Below are 21,054 nucleotides of genomic sequence, written 5' to 3'. Positions count from 1 at the left end.
CAGCCCAAACTTAGCCACACTGACAAATCTCTATGAAAACTGACCAATTGAATCGTCCAAGCCGCGTCCGGACAGGCTTTATTCAATAAAACGGCTTTGCTCATCTGTCCATCATTCACGTGACCTGAGTGCGCTTCGGTTGAATTTGTTTACAACAAAAAGCGTGTCACTAGAGCAGCTACACGTTTATGTCGATATCGTGTCAGTTGCAGAAGATACTGATGGCGCAATAGCTTTAAAAAAAAATTACAAGTCATTTGTCAGAAGAAGGATGTTCCGACTGTTCTCTGCAGGAATTCAAGTCAGAGTCAAAGTGAACTCTATTGTCAATCTACAATGCAACAGTTATTGCACAACAGAATGAGTCCACACATGCATTTCTCCACACTTCATGTGCTGCTTTGTAACAAACGTTTCACATAAAAAAGAAGTGCACACGGAGCACCACAGATTCCCCTAAAGTGCGGACAGTAGGCATTACTGCATACACACAAACAATAGACAAGACAAGTCACTCTTGTTGCTCTGATAGGTTAGGTCTATCCAATTGGGTGCAGGGGCATTTCTCCACAGTATCGGTTGAAACACAATCACGTCCCACTGCTTCGGTTCCAGACTCAAATTCTGAATAGAATTTTGAGTATGGCAACGTCAGGCTAGCACTGGTGCACAATATGCAGAGCTGAAGCGTTTGGAGCCATCTTCGGTTCAGATTGGCTGTAGCGTGCAGTCTGCAGGCATGGAGACGCTGGTGTAAAACTGCTATTCCCCTCAGAGTCTCCACCTCGCCCTCCATCTGTTTTCATATCGGAGAGATCGCGGGAGGTGTTGTTGAAGGCAATGTTTATCACCACCTAATGACTCCAGGGGGCTTATTTTCACCTTGAGGCAAGGAGTCGGAGACGGCGAGGGCAAGTGTGCTGCCTCCCCTCGCGCTCTCGCTCTCGAAAACTTCCATTTAAAGAGGGCTGTGGGGTCGACAGTGCCAAGCTGTTTAATTACGAGCTGTTTTGGGTCATTGTGTAATACTTCTGTGATATCACCTCTTCTTGGAGAGGAGCTAAAGGACTTTGATCTGAGGCAAAAGCCTTATGGTTGGTAGTGAGTAAAGCTGCCATGGAATGTTCTAGTTGTGGAACAATCCTGCCCCGAGATCCACTCTGTCGACTGGCTAAACCCAGCCCGATCGGCTGGCGGCTGGATTTCGCTCTACAGCTCAGGCTGGAAACCTGCACATTTATCTCTCTTGCTTCCGTTCCACTTCTGCTGGAACCAATCACAAACTGGCTTATCCACCAGGCGCACCCTGACCGTAGGTCTGATCGGACTATCCAAGCACACAGAGTCATTTGAACTATCCTCACTGATCACGCCTCTTGTGCAGTAGAAATACAGCGCAGACTCCCCAGACTAATGTTCAATCTCAAAAGATTGAGCTTGGTCTGGTGATAGCCAGGCTACTGAGTCATGACAGTGTTAAAGAAAGGCAGACTGTGAAGACGTTTCAAAGACAAAGAGCAATTCTGAATGAATTCTGGAAGCACAGGAAGGATAAATGTTAAAAATAAATGTCTAACAGGGACTTCAAAATGGCCTTTCTAAAATTACTACCCAAAACCATATATAATCTGTACCCTGGGAACAAAAAAACTTGTTAGAAAGAGAAAGAAAGAAAAAAGTAGCTTTCAGCGATGGTGTGAAATCCTCAGTGAGAACTACTGTGCCGTTTCACACCTAATCGGTAAAAAACATCTGCTTCTGTACCTCACTCCCTCTTAACACAGTGACAAGCTAAAGGATATTCAAACGAGTTGTGAATCGTTCTACTGACAATAAAATGAGACAAATGAAGTGTTTTGTTGGTTAATTATCGTAATGTCTTTAAAACATAACATAGAAATTTCTTCTCCGAGCCTTTCAACACCAGTGGGTATAAAGGATAATGCTTGACAGAAAATCTTTCAAAAATGAAAGCATTTCTGTTTTGTCTGGAAATTAACAAGAAAGAACCTGGCTTGATGGACTGTCCAATTTAAAGTGTCACTTAAAAAGTAGGTCTATTTGAAATTCCTGTCACCTTTCTCAGCACACACAATCATGTTCTTAGAATCGCAAGTGCTTCAGGAATTGAACATTTGATTAAATGGACGTGGTGGAACGAATCAATCGATTGTAAAGAAATCATGCGGAAATTGAGATGGACGCTTCAAACCCTCAAACAAATAAATTAATAATGATGCGACATTTTAAATCTTCATTAACATCTTTCAGTGCACGGGAGCGCAACTCTTTATTTGGACAGACATGAAACAAAAGGTGTGTACACACAGCTGAAGCGCTGCACGGCTCACACATCAAAGCACCGCCGTGGCTTTTCATTTCAATTTCAAACGCACTTTTGGTGACATTTATTCTCTTTGTGCACGTTACAATAATTCCACCAATGGCAAACTTTTCTCCCCCCTATTTCATTTTTTCCCCAACCGCTCCCTCAACTCAACCATTCCACCCACCCCTCCGCCCTTGTACCCTTTACAAGTGGCTCGGTTCGCACCCGCGCCTGGAGACGTCTAGGCTTCTCTGGAAGCGTGCGCAACGGAGCGGAGCGAGACACTGTGCATTCGTATTTAATGCACCTTGCTGCCATTGAAAGGCTGTGATTTCAAATGAGCTCCGGTAAATAATAAAAAGCTACGGAGGAGGTAGAACATGCGCGGAGGAGCTTGTGGGACAAGAGGGGAAGGAAGAGGCTGTGCCTGGGGTGGTGGACTGATCAAGCCTAGAGATTGATGGGCTTAACACTGTCCTTGGTCTCTTCCTGTATTCATAGCCAGCCACTGCCCTGACCCTATGCACCACATGTTAAAAGGTCACGGCTAAGGGTTGGGACATGATATGATATGACAGTTCTTAAAGATAACCTGTGATAGAACTCTCTGGGTACGGCATGATTCATGCATCACACAGTAGACACGTAGTCATAGCTCTTCTCCTTTGATTCCACATCAATAGGAACAAGGCCAATCATATGCTCAGCTGTCATTTACAAGAGAGATTGTGTTTGCTATGACAAAGGATTGTGTTTTCACAGAGGAGAGCAGATGAGTTGTCTGTCATTTTGGCAGTGAGTGATGTTGAAATAATGGCTCGGTTTGCATATCTGAATGAGGGACCCATTACACTTTCAATTTAATGTAATTTGGTCTACAATATTAACACAGCAGCCTTTAACAACAATGGCGACTTTCAGACATCCAAAGAAAACCAAAGCAATAATCATAATCATTTGAGGAAAGGCATGCCTGGGGTAGGCTTGAATTGACAAGAACAGGGACATATTTAGGTTGATGATCTAGATTGATGATTGATCGTCAGCACTGCAGGTTGCTTATCTCAGGGGTGGTTAAGCGGTGCCGAGGCATACTGGTGTGCTGTGGAGTAAAGTGTGGCGTACTGGGGAATTTTGACTCAATGTCTTTTTGTACAGGCTCATAAAATAGGCTTGAGGCCGGGGTGTTTATAAATGCATAATCACGTCCCACTGCTTCGGTTCCAGACTCAAATTCTGAATAGAATTTTGAGAATGGCAACGTCAGGCTAGCACTGGTGCACAATATGCAGAGCTGAAGCGTTTCGAGCCATCTTCGGTTCAAGAATTTTGACTCAATGTCTTTTTGTACAGGCTCATAAAATAGGCTTGAGGCCGGGGTATAAATGCTTCAATGGCTCCAGCTTCTTAACAAAATGCTGCTTTAGGTAATCAGGGATTTATAACATTTCACATCTGGTCTTTAGCAGGCTAGCATTCTCAGTTAAACTTCATGACATGAAGCCGCAGTCCATCTCATGACTCGCTACTTCACTACCTAGTTGTTAGAATGTTAGGTTGTTAGCAACTTTTCACCTATTTGCTCTAGCAACAAAATAAATCACGTCTGGCAATCAATCTGATGAGTGAGGATTCTCACAATTTTGGCAGCACTGTTTCCCTTGCCGCACAACAGAATAAAATCACCTTTATTTCCCCAATATCATCATCGTCATCTTTCTTTACGGCTCAGCTCAGCTCATGAACTCTTTGTACCGTAATTTCCCGACTATTAGCCGCGGCTTATACATTGATTTTGCAAAATGCCTTCAGCTATGAGGTTAATACAAGGGGACAGTTAATATGGTGTTAATATGGTTTTGTGTCTTTAAACTTGCATAAAACACTGTCCTGCGGCTTATACACAATGCGGCTTATATGCGGGAAATTACTGTATGTGTTGTGAAAACATGGGCATATAAGAAGGAAAATCCGGCTGTTATAGCCTATAATAGCCTATAATAATGTTTGTGACATTCAACATAATCAGTAACTAAGTCGGTGTGCCTTGCTTATCTGATGTGTTTCTCCATGGCAACCCATCCTTACCTTGGCTCCAGCATGGGTCTGGTTTGAGGGCGGCCAGCCTGGCACCGCTCTCCCTGGCTGGGCTGCTGGGCAGCGGCCGCCTGACCCCGTGGACCTGCTGCTGCTGCTGCTGCTGCTGCTGGCCCTCCCTCATCTCCTGCTCGCGCTCCTGCTTCCTCCTCCTCAGCAGCTCCACCAGCGTGCTGGACGGGACTGCGCCCCCACCCCTGTGGTCCTCCACCCTGATCTCCTCCTCCTCCAACTTCTTCTCCTTCTTCTTGCCCTCCGCCGCCGCCTCGTCCCCGGACCACAGCCTGCTCTTGGGCTCTCCCCCACCCCCTCCGTCGCACTCGGCTGGGGCGCCGGCGCCGACCCGAGCCGCCCTGGAGTGCTGGACCTTGACGGGGACGCCGGTCGGGGTGAGGAAGAGGCCGTCGCTGCTGGCGAACTTCTGCGAGACGAAGGGGCGCGAGTGGGACGGCCGGCGGCCGAGCAGGGCCAACAGGCTGCGGTGCTCCGTCTCGTCCCTGAGCAGCTCGTTGAGGATGCAGAGCGGGGAGCGGCTGCTGGAGCCGGGCCCGCCGGGGCCCAGGCCGCGGCCGATGCGCTTCAGGTGGCCGCGCACGTGGTTGGACAGGCCCGTCCTGGTGTCGAACCAGCCCCAGCATAGCGGGCACGTGTGCTCAGTCTGAGACTCAGGCTTGTCCACCGCAGCTAGAGGTGGAGCACAAGGAGTAGAGAGGGGTTGAAGGCAAACAATCAATGGGGATGAAAGTACACAGTGCAGAGAGAGGTAGGTCGTCATGGAGAGAGAGATGTCATGCCCAAGCTAATTGGAGGAAGTGTTGCTGCTAGTTTAAGATGGCAGGCAGATACTAAATGAACAAAACCCAGGAGGTCTTTTTGGTGGGGTGAACTGATTATCACTTTTTTTGATACATTTGTGATTCTAGAGCTGTTCAATTAGCAGAGGCCAAGGTGAAAGGTCATGTGTGCTCATTAAATTATTTCTGCTCTACAGGCTTGAGAACACTGCAGTGGCTGTGCTACAGAGACTTGGTATACTGTATGGGCATTTCTGGGCTCCAGTGGTTTAGAGATGAAAAGCCAAATATGCAATGATGGCATACACGCAAGAGTGAGTTAACCCATTCTGCAATAATTATGTTATAGAGCTGGAGTGAGTCAAAAGGGCAAAGCAGAACTCATTATTAACGTCACTTGATTATTCTGGAATTGCAGATGTGCGATTTAGAATGCTAATTAATGTTCTTTCAAAACACGATAATACGATAATTTGGTCTTTTCAACTCGCTAACCTAGATACATTTTCATGAGGAGGAAGGAAAGGTGAAAGTGTCACTTCAGTACGCATACGTGAATGGGAATGGGCACTATAATAACGCTGTACAATTCCGCTTCGGGCTCACTTGAATGCATAGTCCTGCTGGTGTGATAATTGATCCGTAATTGATATTGACCTTATGTAATTCTTGAATGACAGTGTGTCTGATTTCACTGAGGTCTGTCAAAAAAACACAGAGCCGGATTAGTTCGTGCAATGCATTATTTGCTTTGTATGAAAATCTCTGTTCAATATTCAAACCTGACTCTCTGCTGAGATTATCTGGCCTACAGAGGCTTGTAAAAAAAATGCATCTGGCCAACAATTGTTTTCCCAGGATATGAAAAGTTGGTTCATATCATTGTTTGACTGTGTAGTTTTTTCAAGTGGAAAAATACAGCACATCAAGTCCATTAGACAGTCACATGCATAAAACAAGGGCTTTCCATGCATGTGCAAGTATGTGCGTGTGTGTGTGTGTGTGTGTGTGTGTGTGTGGGCTTGTGTTCAGGAGGACCCTGACCTATAATACAGCAATTGTAAAACAGTAGGCAAGCGTTTAATAAAAAGCTGACAGAGGCTGACGTCCCTACTTGTCTTTATGATGATTACTGTGAAATGTAATTATGTCAGCTCACCATCTCATGCAGTAGTAATCAGGCAGAAAATGACAGAAGAAAAGAGAGAAGTGGCTTTAAAGGAGAATATAGCAAAGCAGCAACGGATATTTGGTAGATACCTTTCTTGAGTCGGCGGGAGAGGGTGGAGGGAGCCTTCCTCCGTATCCGTGGCTGCCGATCCTGAGACGCCACCTGCTCAGGTGACACCATGTGCCGGGCGTCATAGCTCAGCCCAACCCTGTGCAGGTGCCCGCGCACGTGATTGGACAAGCCCACTCCCGACTCGAAGACTGCCGGGCAGTACGGGCAGGACTTCCTGTCATTGGAGAAATGAGGCGGGCCTTGGCGCCCGGAGAAGGGCCCTCGCATCGACTCCGAGGATGGACCGTCGTCCAGGCTCACGGCGGTCTCCTCGCACTCCTCCTTGATGACCAGATCCTGGATGTCATCGCAGTCGCTCTCCTCCTCGTCCTCTGAGCCATTGGAATGGAGGATGTCCTTTCGGATGGGCAGCCGCGATCTAGGAAGGTAGAGGGGATTCGGAGACATGAAAGTGTTCAGTTTGCCCTCACTGCTATTGAGGAACGTGGACGAGTAATCTCTAAAGTCAAAGGAGTCATCTTCGTCATCTTCATCATCATCATAATCACAGTCATCATCCTCATCTTCATCATCATCCTCATCATTATCATCATCATCATCATCATCTTCTGTAAGCACTGGTGATAATGGTTCTGGTTTTGGCTTGAGCGTGTTATGATATGGGATGGACATTTTCCTTTTGGACAGCGTCCTGTGGGGGACAGGTTTGGATGGCAATTCTCTAGTGCTCGGAGTGTCAACGTTGCCGCCTTCGTGGTCAGTTTTGTGGTTTTGACGGATCTCCTCGCCGGATCTGTCCACTTTGGCATTCGAGCGCATTTCAGAGTCACTAACATGTTTTGTTTTCTCCCCGTCTCCTGGCCTCAACACTGTGCATTCCTGATTGCCCTCTTCGTCATGCAGGTGGCCCGTTGTCACATCTATTCTTGCTGTCAGCGGGGGAGATAATTTGCTTGGCTTGTCAAGTCTCGGGAGAGATGATGACAGCTTGTTTGTTGAGCTGCCAAAGCTCCATTTGAACAGCGGCAAGCTGAGACCTTCCCGGTCTTTTTGTTGCGAGACTCGGTTTCGCACACAGAGGTCAGCGATGCCACCAGACCAAAAGGGCGGCGCGCTTCCCTTCCCCAGAGCCGGCATCTCCGAGTTCAGCTTTGGCCTCAGCTGTGACAGGCGAGAGTGGCCAGGCTTGGCTTGGCTACTTAACCTGTGCAGGTCCAAGCCCGGCTTCTTCGGCTCGGCAAATCTACTAACTGGCTTCCCCTTGTCATCCTCGTCCTCCGCCTCTTCCTCATTCTTTTCAAAATATGGCTGTCGGTGAATTAGTTCCGTGTGCTTTTTCAGGATGGTCCTATTGGGTGTGCTAAAGGGGCATATTTTACAGTGTAACAAGGTGATCCGATTGGTCCCCGTCCTCGCCTCCTCCAGGCCCCCGGCGGGCCTCCTGTGGACGTGGTGTTCGGTGTGGGCGGTGCACCGGTGTGCTTCCAGCTCCTGCTGGGAGGTGGCCATGTGACTGCAGCCGTCGCAGCAGTAGTAGCGCTTGTCCTTCTCGTGCGTCTTGGCGTGCTGCACGAAGGTCTTGTCGCAGTCGGTGCCGAAGACGCACTGCGGGCACTGCAGCCGGGCCAGCCGGCCCTCGTCCTGCAGCTCGCTCAGGCCCTTGATCTCCTCCATCAGCCGCTCGCGCCGCGCCTGGTGGATGACCATGTGCTTCTGCAGGGCGCCGCCGTCGCGGAAGGAGCGGCCGCACTCGCGGCAGATGAAGGGCCGCGGCGCGTTGACGCTGGGCGGCGCCTGGTGGTGCAGCATGTGTCTGTGCAAGTGGGCCTTCTCCTTGAAGTTGACGTTGCACTTGGTGCAGGGGAAGAACAAAGGCTCGCCGTCGGGTTCGGACACCGATTCCGCACTCACGTGATTCAGCTTGGCGCTCTCAGTGTCGCTCCCCTCGTGGCATTGAGTTTTGATAAAGTGCTCTTTCGTGCCTACTGCTTCGTCACTACAGTCTAACTGGGGGGGCACAGGTGATTTGGCATTAGGCTTCCTCCTGACGTTGGGCTCTTTGCTAACCAACGCGTCGTTGTCGTCCGAACAATCATAAGTCAGGGACTGTTTGGCTAAGGGACCAAAGCTGCCGTCTCCGGCCCTGTCCACGGCGTTCAGCTTCCTCTTCCTGCGGCTCTGGCTGACCGATGACGACGAGGACTCCGTTCTCTTGGGACTGGTCCACAGTAAGTGCATGAATTCGCTTTGCGGCTCCCAGGTCGAGTCTTCGTCACAGTCATCCGAAGAGCTCTCCGAGGATTCTGACCCAAAGTCCCACAAGGATCTCCCCCCAGCTGGTGCCCTGGCCACACGGTTCTGGCCGGAGGGTTCATTAAGGGAGTGGTTGCGCGGCGCTTCCAGGTGCGATAGCTCAAAATCACTATTCTCGCTGTCAGACGCAGCTTCAGAGGCCGATGCCTCCTCTGACTTGATATGAGGAGAGGTTTTGTTTTTTGCAAATAGGAACTCCTCGGTTACTCTGTGTTTTCCAGAGCTGATGTTGTCTAACTGAGGGCACGTAGGGAATTTTGGAGAGACCCGTGCAGTGAAGTCCTCCACTGTGTTGGGGCCATTGCCACCGGTCGAATCACCATCGGATTCCTCCTGCAGCTGTGAATGTCCCTCTTGGGTGGAATGTGATGGAGGTCTGCTAATAATCTCTCCTGATGGTGATGCGGGCTCTGGCTGGGGTCCATTGAAAGGCCTGTACTCAGGATATGGAGAGAGAGCCGTGGCTCTGCTCTGGGCAGTAGGGGAGGGAGTGCTCAGCCGACGCCAAGGCCTGTCAGATGCGGTGTCCCCCTCTTTGTCCTCCTCTGCTTTAGGCTTTATGTCAGCCATGTTGGCTCAACAGTCTAGAAAGGAGAGAGAGAGAGAGAGAGAGAGAGAGAGAGAGAGAGAGAGAGAGAGAGAGAGAGAGAGAGAGAGAGAGAGAGAGAGAGAGAGAGAGAGAGAGAGAGAGAGAGAGAACATGATTAGTTCCACGAGCTGATCGAGTGACAGATCGCTCCTTAAGTCAGCCTACAGGGGGGAAAAGAGGTTAAAAATGACATTGGGACCATTTGACAACAGCAGAATTAAAACAGTAATGTGCGTATCAGGGAGACGCCATCACCTCATGCAGGTGCTATCTTGGCGACTGTCGACGTGTGAAATGACAACTTTCCCCAACACAAAGAACCGGTGGCTGCACAGCGGAGGCCCTGTTAGTCCCCCCACTGTTCGCCCAAATAGAGAAGGGGTGGGAGTGAAAGTGTGATGGGGGGGGGGGGGGGGGGCGCATTCATCACTCTGAGCGTCAGAGTGCCCCCCACCCCCACTCCCAATAACATCTCTGCCACCACCTCTATTCACAACCCAGACTATAGCTCCCCTTTGGAAACCATGGAGAAGGTGTATGTGGGTGTGTGTTGGGGGTTGGGGGGCTTAATCATGTGTGCACACACCAGGGAGGGAACCTGCCACACCCCACTCCATTCCCTGCCCCCCCCCCCCCCCCCCCATCTTCACCCCCCCACCCTCAAAAGTTCTTAGCCTTATTGCTAAAACTGACCAATTTCCATGGGAACAAAGTGCACCACCAATGAGATTGGGTTGTGTCTTAGCACTCTCGGATGGTGCCAAAGTTGATCCCAGCACGAGACCACTGTTGGTTCAATCCTGACAAATTGGTACACATGCGTCAGTGTACACACAGACACACAGCAACTCATGTCATCACAAAGGTTTACACACACACTCACATACTAAGACACTGGCTCATACAGAGACACACACACACACACACACACACCAGCTTGCATGCTGAAAGTAAACACACACCTCTCTCAGCTGAAACTTGGCCCCTCCCCACCTTACACCTCTAAATAGAGGGAACAGACAGACATCTAATTCCACACACCTCTCTCTTTCGGAGTTATGGTATAATACTTGAGTTATGACAACTTTTAAACAATGCCAGCGTGAGTGTGAGTGAGTGTGTCTGTGTGTGAGAGTGTGTGTGTATGTCTGTGTATGTGTGTGTGTGTGTGTGTGTGTGTGTGTACAGTATGTGTGTATGTTGTATCTGTCTATGTCTGTGTGTGTGTGTGTGTGGCGTGTGTCTGTCTGTGTGTGTGTGTGTGTGTGTGTGTGTGTGTGTGTGTGTGTGTGTGTGTGTGTATGTGTATGTGTACATGTTTAATATTGTGTACATTTCAGGAAGAATCCAAGTGTGTCTCCAAAGTCCACACGCGTATGCTCCATGGATCTGACATCACCGACGTGGGACTGAGCTCAACAGGAAGCCTCGTCGCTAACGAAGTGGTAAATTCAGTGTTAATGAGTGGCCTCACTGTTACCACCTCAGAGGTAAAACCTTTCCCAGCTCCATATTCCGCCCATCTGCCACAGTGTTAGGAGGTTTGGGAGGAGGGGGGTAAAAGAGTGACTGGGTTTGGGGATGGGTGGGGTGAGGATGGGTGGGGGGGGTTTTGGAGGTGGAACATATGCCCCACGTTTTTCTGAAAAGCCACCTTACACTGCTTACACCCCAGAACAGCAGGGGTGGCTCGGCCGGCAGACTCCTATTTCAGGTCTCACGTTCACGGCAGGCTCATTAACGAGGAGCCACATGCCACTCTCACTGCAAAGATCCATGTACAAAGAAAAAAAAAACAAGAAATGAAACTGCATTGCATCTTTTAAAAAATCTTCAATTTCGACCTTTTACTGTACATTGAGGCTGTATAAACAATGGATTTGACCTACTGGATGTAGTGCTGCTAGCTATGTGAACTCAAATAATTGTGAATGAATCTGTTGGTCTCTTGTTCATCTCCTGTGACGCTAATATTGGTATTTATTTGCCCTTGCTTTCATTCAGCAGGGTTCACAAATACAAAATGTGAATACTGAGAGAAATGGGAAAATAGAAATCACAGAGGAGGTCCTATTGTCCTCAGTCGGAACAAGCTAGAGAAGCACTTCACACGTCTGTGACGTGCATATGTTGCCGGGCTTTTTGGCTTCCATTTTTTCTATCTTTTTTTTGTCACTTGCACTAACACTCTTGTTGCACCTCATCTTGAGGTTACCGCTGGAAAAAATATGAGGCGATAATTGCTTATTATCATTACACATTATTCTCCAGTTCCTCATAAAATCAAGATTTTTTTCAGTATATTAAGTAAGCACACAAGGACACAGAAAGAAATGCTCTTCTTTTTTCTTTTCTGAACTTACAAGACATAAAACTTTCCCCTTGTCTTCATATTTGACAGCTTCTACGGTGAAAATGGAAACCTAAACAGCTACTAAAAGATGCAAAGACATAGCCTAATGTGGTGGTGTCTGTATGTGTGTCTGCACCCCCTATACCTCCACTCACTGACTTCGGCAGTCACATCCAACACCACATGTCAACAATACTAACCACAGAAAACAGCCGATAAGTAGGTATCATGAGGCCAGTAGAGGGAGATTTATTGACAGTGGGGGGAGGCTTGAGACTCAATGTCTCATCTGATTGGGGTGTATGTCAGGAAGACTTCTATCTCTCTGCTAATGGTCTCTAACCCACCCTGGCAATGTAGACATTTGGACCAGCTGGGACCAGCGTCACTCAAGTCCAGGCACGTCACCCTTCAGCCCGCACTCTACCATCCCTTCTCCCCCCTCCCCTCCCCTCGCCACCCGCCTCCACTCCAGTCTACTCAGTTGCTTTACCCTTCCTTCCATCCAGGTTAGGCCATATGGAGAAGAAGCACCGACCTGATACAGGCTGGACATTGACAAATGGGAGCTGGGAGAATGACAGTCGTTACCTACCACAAATTCAGTTCAACATGTTGAGTACATGTTTTACTAATTTGATGCGTATATTTGCAAATATGGCCCCAAGGCTGATTTGTTACAAAGAAAACAGCTATAAAGATAATTCGATGTCTATGAGGCACCCTAACGCTAATTTAATGTAACTTTCCAAATTCAAAACATAAAAGTTACCAATATTAAATAAGCATTTTTTAAAATCAAGTTTTGTGATTTTGTAACAGATAGACAGGAGTCATTCTGGAACTGATGTCACGATGCATAAATGTCTTCACTCATTTGAAATGTCTTGACACTCAAAAACTTTTCTACAGTGATACCATTGATAACACCCCCGAGAAAATCTTGAGCTCTATGCACAAAGATATTCACAACAAGAATCAAACTTTCAAGACGACATTAATTTAGCCTACTTTTTAGGAGTAACAATAAGTGTGGAAAATGCTATTGGCTCCTGCATTACCATATAGTGCTTGAGAGATGATTTATCAAGAGCAGCACACAGATGGTTCAATTAGAATGGAGGTGTGCACCAGGTACTTTCAGTGCATGAATTGAGAACTTTAACTGACTACATTTGCACATCAGCTAAACATATCCTCGTTCATTTATACATGAGATTTCCTTTGTTCACTGGAATGTGCCTGTCATCTTCAGAAATTGAAATCATATGGAGTTTGTTGTTGACATACCGCTCAAAAGTTTCTTTAGAATTCTGCACAATGTAATAATATTCATTCATCTTTTTCAATGTGGATTCTTCCCTTCAAGTTCCTCTGATTTTCTAGCAATGATTAATTTGGTACTAAATTCAAATTCAATATACAGTATACAGTGACAAAAAGTAAGTGATTCCTTAGAAATAACCTGCACTAAGGTATAAATGTGTCTTTATTGCCCAATTTTCTTCTGAATTACAATAATGAACAAACATAATCTGTTTCCACTTACTATTCAACAAATATTGCATGTTCTTCTACAGTATATTGAATACATCATTCAAATCTTCACCAAAAATGCTGAGTGGAAAAGTAAGTGAACACCATATAATGTTCATTTCAGTCCTAAGATTGAATACTGTATGTGGTTTAGATCTACTTTAATCTATTAAAGGAGCACTTCATCGTTTTGTCATATTAAACTACGTTATTCCCTTAACTAAGATGAGTTTCAATGCATGCACTCACTGGCTCTGGCGCGCGGCGCAACTTTGATAGCATTTAGCTAGCCCAATGCATTCATTAGGATCCAAACAGAGATGAAGTTAGAAGTGACCAAACACCTCCATGTTTTCCCTATTAAACTACAGTTACACGAGTAGTCACACGACCAAGTATGGTGAGACAAAATAAAACGTGGTGCATTTGTAAGCAGGTAAGAGGGGTAACTATATTGTGTGGCACAGTAATATCCTCACTCTTGCACTTTCAGTTTCACTTTGGAGTGAGTCTAAGTGCTCCAAATGTTATTCCGCCACACAATATAGTTATCCCTTTTGCCTGCTTAGAAATGCACGTTTTATTTTGTCTCACCATACTTGGCCGTGTGACTACACGTGTAACTGTGTTTTAATAGGGAAAACATGGAGGTGTTTGGTCGCTTCTAACTTCATCTCTGTTTGGATCCTAATGAATGCATTGGGCTAGCTAAGTGCTACCAAAGTTGCGCCACGCCCCAGAGCCAGTGAGTGCACACATTGAAACGTGAGAGGTATGTATCAACTCGTCTTAGTTAAGGGAATAACGTAGTTTAATATGAAAAAACGGTGAAGTGCTCCTTTAATAAAGTAGTCCTTCAACCAATCAGACTAACGATCCCTGTGCACCTGGAGGATTAGCTAATTTGTTATTGGTTCCAGCAAACGTGGACAGGAAGCAGGAGAGATAAAAAAACAAAAAAAACAAGTTAAAGTGTGATTGATTTACAGTAACCTTTTACAATGAGTTCACATTTACCTACTGCGTGTAAAACACCTGCTTTCAACAATTCTGTCAACAAAAATATTTGTAACCCTGGATGTCTGGAGGATCTTATGGATAAATAGGTCAGAGACTAAGATTCTTTCTTGGAAACTGGCTTTAAGTCTCATAACTCTTGCTCTTGCAGAGCTCACATTTTTGGGAGAAAGTCTGAAAAGATGTTTGATTCTGCTGGAATGACTTGAGAGCTGGACTGTTTTCAAAGCCTCAGCACTGCTCTCTTCCGCAGATGTTGAATATTTTACTGTAAAAAGTCGATGACTACCTATCTAGTTTCAGTGTGAGATGATGTTCATTTCCTGCATAGGATATAACTCTGGATTTACCGTGTATCTTTCTGACAGGGGTATGAACAACAACTAAATGACGCTTTTAAAATGGAAGACTGCTCTCCTGAGGCCGACCAGTGAGAACTGCCATGATGCAAACACACTGCAACGCCAAGACCCAAACCCAAACTCCAATCAATTAAGCCCATGAGGTAGTGAGAAGCTTTCAGGTTGAAAGGAGAGCCAGAGAGACACTTCCTGCCTACCCTCTCCTCATCAAGATGAACCCGAGCCCTAATCACATCCAGCACATTTATCCTCGGAAAGGTTAACTCCTCATACCCAACACATCGCCCCTCATCCAAATACACACACACACACACACACACCTCCAAAAAGATAGATGGGCGATCACCTAAAATGGCTGCACTCTGGGGCCAGTGCGGTTAGAGCGTGGAGCAGGAGGAAGTTTGGCGGATGGCAGAAGGGGTTGGCTGGGTAAAGGGGTTGGGGGGGGTGACTGGGAGCACTCGGGGGTGTGATAAAAGGGGACAGCACAGGAGTGACAGTTGGGTTAAGGCGGGAGTCATGTTCAATAGCAGGTAGGGGAACATCAAACGGTCTGAGTTCACAGGAAAACCCGCGCAACCTTGTCTTGAAGGAGGATTTTCTGTTGTGCGGAGCAGATTAGCTCTGTTCAAGCTGCTGACACGGCCTCATTTGCTGGCCTGTAGTGTTGATGGAGGGGTGGGGGGGGGAGTGAGGAGGGAGAGGAGGGAGGATTAAACGATATAAACTTTGAAGCTTTAAACAATACCTTTCAAAATTAAACGGATTAGGGGAGGGTTGTCTGATGGGGATTTCCAGGGGCTTTGTTAGTTTTAAACTTCTCTCTCTCTCCTTCTTGCTCCCTCTTTTATATATATATATAGAGGGAGAAAGATACAGGGAGGGGAGCAGAGGAGAGTGGAGGGAGGAAAAAAACAGCAGGTCTGAAATTTCTCAGGCATGTGACGCTTTTAATGAGAACGCTCTCACAATGTGGAGGCCGGTAAGCCCCAGAGAGTCTCCCCCAGTGAGCGGAGCGTCCGCCTGATAAACACCAGCCTTCTGCAGCGCGAGGAGTCAGACATACAGAGTTCATGTCTTAGGATCTGCCTTAAGAGGGAAAAAAGAAGGGGGGGGTGGGGGTAAAGGAATAAGAACCCGCACAGGAGGAGAGAGAGGGGGGGGGGGGGACAGAAGTTACAAAGGCTGTCGAGTTTATCGACCCACTTACTATGGAAACTTAACTGTGCATTTATTAAAACCCCGGTGAGGAAAATTTACATTAATTGTGTTCTTCCAGGTTTTGTGTGGAAAGTGGAAAGAAAAATTTGCATGCGTTATTGCATCGAAGAGAATGGGGGACCGGAGGAGAGAAAAAAAATACATCTCAGTTCATCTGTTCAAAGAAAAACATGGAAATATGGAGCATGGTTTCCTCTGTGGCGCAGACTTTTTTTATGAAGTGGTAGGGCCTCGATGCTGCTTTTTATTAAATGCGATGATAACCAGAGTTTGTATAAATACGATGGGGGCTGCATGGGCTACAAGAAAGCTCTGTGATCGGGATGCGTGAGGAGATGCATCTGTCTCAGGTTGAGTTGCAAGGAGGCAGGGTGTCATGGGGGGGGGTGGAATGGGGTGGGGGGGTGTAGAAGAGAAACAGCAAAAAAAAAAAAAACTATCTTTGTCGCTGCCGCTTTGCAGTAGACACGTGACCCCCCGCAGATGAAAGGCAGCCGTGTCAAACCTCCTCTCCAAATTGAGGACGGGATCCAGTCTGCTGCAGACATCAGTGCGCTTAAATTTAGAGGAGTGTCAGGCACCGCACATATCAAGATGAAACATCGACGATTGCCTTTTCTTTACAAGGCATAATGTGAAGGGCGAGCGTGCTCTTGGCACGAGAGCGAGAGAAAGACAGACAGAAAGAGAGGGAGATAAAGAGAAGAGAGGAGGCGGAGAGAGAGAGGGGAGAGAAATTGTGGCCTCGCTTAATGGCTATAACAATTCTTGAGGACAGGATATCGTCAAAAGTTTCAAAATTGCAGATTTATGCATCCAGACATGAATATATTGCTTTTAAAAAGGGAAAAGTACAGTATGCGCACTTGTCAATGGAATACAAAAAGCTTTAGAGGAAACAAAAAGTAACTAATGTCGGGGTTGCCTGGTTGCCATACTGCTACAGAATGTTCTATTGCGCCCTTGTAAAGCTACAGTAGGGGGTAGGTGCAGACTGGGAGGAGACTTTTACAGAGATACCCAACAAACAAAAAAGCAAAGTCACAATGTAAAACTAACTTGTTGAGTTTGTTGTTGCAGCCCACTTGTTATACAAAAAATGTTTGGCCAATGGGTGTTTAACGTTTGGCAAGGAAGAAAATTGCAACACTACTTGAGGGCACACACATAGCCACAAAAAAAAACAATCTTACCTCACACTACCATAACATGCACGATGCAGATACATGGAACAAAACGTTCTGCCCACATTTTCAAAAACGCAAATCCATTCCCACAGACCACTGCATTTCAATTGAAAGACATATTCTTGGCCTAAACTATCTCCTAATAAGTCCCATCGCTGTTCCTGACGGTCGGAGGCCATGTCTCGCAGCGAAATCAGACAGGATCAAATCTCCAATCAAATGGCACGCCTGACCTTCCCCACCAGACACCAGGCCCTGGTGATCTTAAAGAGACCAGCCTTCCCTGGAGGACCGGTGTCCCCCCGAGCACCCTTGAGTCCAGCCCCGGCTTCAGAGACACGCCACAGGCACAAGGGAGGGAGAAGGCGCCAGAGAGGGCGAGCGAGAGGGAGGAGTGTGGAAATCAGTATTCAATGCCACTGTCAATGACATCAATTCAGCCCTAAATGAAGAGGTGGACCCAGGCTCATTGTCAGTCATTAACATCCAAGAGCCACTCAATCAGCCCTGGCCCCCAAACATATCAAAGAGCTAAAGGAGGGACTGGTGAGGAGGGGAGGGGAGGGGGGCTCAGAGGGGACTGGGGAGGGACGGGTGCTGGGGAGGGACGGTGTGTGTGTGTGTGTGTGTGTGTGTGTGTGTGCGAGGGGGGGGATTGTTACCTCAGCGGCCTGCCAGGGATTCCACGGAGAGATGCAAATTGCCTCCCCAGGGACCCTGAGGGGATGTGGAAAGGCTGCTTGCTGGGAGGCAATGGGAAGCTAATGAGTGTAATGGTAAATGTATACAAAAGAGGAAGAAAAGGGAAGGGAGAGAGGAGGAGGAGAGGAGGGGGAAGAGATCATCTCTCTCTCTTTCTCTCTCTCTGTCTTCTGTCTGTGTCTGTGCCCCTCGCTCTAGCTTTCCATCTCTCTTATCTGGCTCTTCAGTCAAACTGATGTAATTGTATCAATGGCGGAGTTTTGGTGACGGGGAAGGGGGGTGGGGGTGATGGCCTCGCTCTACCCCCTCACCACCGCCATCACCACCCTCAGTCCACTTTCAATCCGCAGTTGAAGAGTGATGGAAGGACCAGAATGGTTCAAAAGACAGCCAGTCATTAGATTACAGAAACAGCTGAGCAAATGCTGCTTGGAATTGCATGTTTTGATAGCTACATGACTCAACCCCTCCTATTCTACTGGGAAAAGAGATCATGTTGATGCTGTGGGACCAAAGACAACACAGGTTGGACAGAAGAACTACAGAGCAGAGGTTGAGCACATCACAACACAACAATCAGTGATTAGTGCCAATAGCCAGGGAAGGACAAGGAAGATCAATAATCATGTCTATTTCTATTAACCTATTTACTTTACAACTGTTACATTAGCTGATCAAGTATGTGTTTCTTCATGTAGCTTCTATACTGCAAATCAATTTGTAAACTGAAGGTGCTAACAACACAAAGATCATGGGTTGACTTCCAAGGGAGCAAACATATGGATTATTCTACATTACTTCTACTTGTACTGCAAAAGACTTCAGATAGTATAGAAATAGTAAATATATACCTCACAATCAATGTAATATGTCATGTTCTCTGCTAATATATGGTGTGCATGTGTGTATATGTGTGTGTGTGTGTGTGTGTGTGTGTTGGGGGGAGGGTAGTAGTAGTTCTAAAGATGCAGGAGGAATGCTATCGATGCACATCACAGTGTTACATCCTAGCAAACAGGCTTCTAGCACACTCGCACTCCCACAATTTTGCATTCCATATTCCATATGTCTGCAGAAGGCAAGCAGAATCCAGCCATAGCAAACAGTGTCACCACAAAAATGTGTGTATTAACTGATGCAAAAATCTGATCAATTTAACAATTTGTGAAAACATGATGTTTTCCATTTTGTGTGAAAGGCATTTTGGGGAGAAAAATTTATTATAATGGTTGAAAAAAAAAACTGTAAAAATGATAACACCTGGTACTTTCAAATAAACAATCTGTTCATCATGCATTGTAGCTTGAGACCCCATATTTAGGACCATCCCAGTTAGTTTCCTCTCAAAGAATATTCTTTCCTAGGTATGGTGTTTCAACAGTTAGACTCACTTTCTACCGTGTCTTTACAAACCCCTGTAGTGCTCCAGGTTACACATAGCCAAATTTGACAAGAGGCATAAAAATTCAGCGCACAGGTTCAAGAGGAACGGTAACCTCTGAAACAAGCCGGGCTCCATCTTAAAATGTGATACACCTGTATTTGAACAGACAGTTGTCCAGAGGACCTTAGACTACGGCAACACACCCACCCCTCCGCCACATTCATGCTCCCAGCACGAATCGAACTGCCATCCGTGGCATTGATAGTCTCTTGTTCTAGCAACTGCGCTGTAGGTTTACAACCAGGCCCAAATCAAAGCTGATTATCGGTATGCGCTGTGTGTGGCCAATATTTGAAGGCTTAAGCGCGGGAGCAATGCAGGGCTGAGGGATCAACAATCGGGGCAGGTTTACAGACTGTGATGGATTGACAGAGGAGTAGTGAGAGCAACAGAACAGTGGTAAAAGGGAGAGAAGGAGAGAAGAGACAGAATCAACTATCAGTATCAACTTGTGACATACAGTACACTGGCCCTCCTAGTTCTGCACTCACTGTACTGAGGGTTGGGATATGCATGAATGAAAAGGCCCCAACATAGCGCCCACCACCGCAATTCAATACCCATTTGAAACGGAGGTTTTCTACATTGTTATTTCATGCTGATGGTATAAGAATGAAATCAATTACACTCTTAAGTCAAACAATCAACGACATATATCCTCTTATATTCTCTCATTATATATGCCTGCCCAAGCTTGCGAAAGCAGAGCAAAAAGGGTTGGAAAAGACCAATAATCTATGCTTCTGAAGGTCATCCATCAGAATGTATGCGCCGCGCGCAGGGTACTGGGGGGATAGGGGGATCTGTATGCAGGAGACAGCTAGGAGACAGAGAGAGAGAGACGGAGGGAGAGAGGGAGAGATAGAGAGAGAATGGGCCGGAGGTTAATGATTGTGTAACCAGCTACAGCGCCGGTACTCATCTGAGAATGCCAAATTTCACACGGCACGGCACTCCGACTGCGCCGAATCAGCATAATTGTACATCACCTGCGCAACCCCGGCTCAAATCTCTCAAATATCACATCCGGCGCAGGGAATAAAAGGGAGATTTAATGAGGACAGTGCCGTCCAAACCGTTACCTTGATGGATATCGCAAAAGTAGAAAGAGACGGAGAGAGATGGAGAGGGGATGACTGTGAAGGAGGGGGGATGGCTCTGAAGCCTCGCAGACAATTTTGTGGCTAACTTTTTGCCTTTACCCTTTTCAGTGCCTGGGAAGAGTGGATTTAATTTTGGTTAATTGGAGCTCAGCGAGCAAGCGCTCGGCACGTCAATAGAACATTCCCGCAGCCTTGGTCGCATCGATTCCCGAGGAATCGCTGCTTGTACACGCTTTACAAACATGTCTTCTCTGACTCTGTAGTTTTTTTTTCCGCTTTTGGTCAGATTTTAATTAGAATGCTACGGCTTTGCCATTCCTGTCAGACAACACAGGTACAGACACACACATTCATATGCAGACAATGCAGTGACGGTTGGGGGGCGGGGGGGGGGGGGGGGGCTAACCGAAACCGAAACAAATAGCTTACAGAAATGTATACATAATTGCAGTTCACCTTCCCTACCGTTTAACCTTATGGCCTTAAAGGGATATTCCGCCATTTTTGGAAATACGCTCATTTTCCACCTCCCTTCGAGCAAAACAATCGATATTTACCTTGTTCCCGTTCATCCAGCCATTCTGTGAGTCTGGCGATACAACTTTTAGCTTCAGCCTAGCATAGATCATTGAATCGGATTAGACCATTAGCTTCTCGCCTGCTAGCTTCATGTTTAAAAGTGACTAACATTTCTGGTAATTTTCCCATTTAAAACGTGTCTCCTCTCAAGTTAGAAAGTGCAATAAGACCAACTGAAAATGAAA

At 46.7% G+C, this 21,054-nt stretch overlaps 1 protein-coding gene across 1 annotated transcript in view; it reads right to left on the bottom strand.

Moving 5' to 3' along the window:
* The window catches only part of znf644b (zinc finger protein 644b), a 39,636-nt gene that overhangs the window by 5,454 nt on the left and 13,128 nt on the right, over nucleotides 1–21,054 (bottom strand). Inside the window, exons 3-4 of the mRNA XM_062556257.1 lie at nucleotides 6,481–9,360; nucleotides 4,418–5,110 (exon numbers count right to left, since the gene is read on the bottom strand). Coding sequence (XP_062412241.1) covers nucleotides 4,418–5,110; nucleotides 6,481–9,346 — 3,559 coding nt within the window. The 5' untranslated portion in view covers nucleotides 9,347–9,360. The remainder of the gene's footprint in view (nucleotides 1–4,417; nucleotides 5,111–6,480; nucleotides 9,361–21,054) is intronic.

The sequence above is a fragment of the Sardina pilchardus genome, chromosome 15 (genome assembly GCF_963854185.1).
Source record: "Sardina pilchardus chromosome 15, fSarPil1.1, whole genome shotgun sequence".
Classification (NCBI taxonomy): Eukaryota; Metazoa; Chordata; class Actinopteri; order Clupeiformes; family Clupeidae; genus Sardina; species Sardina pilchardus.
This window is presented reverse-complemented; position numbering and strand designations above follow the sequence as displayed.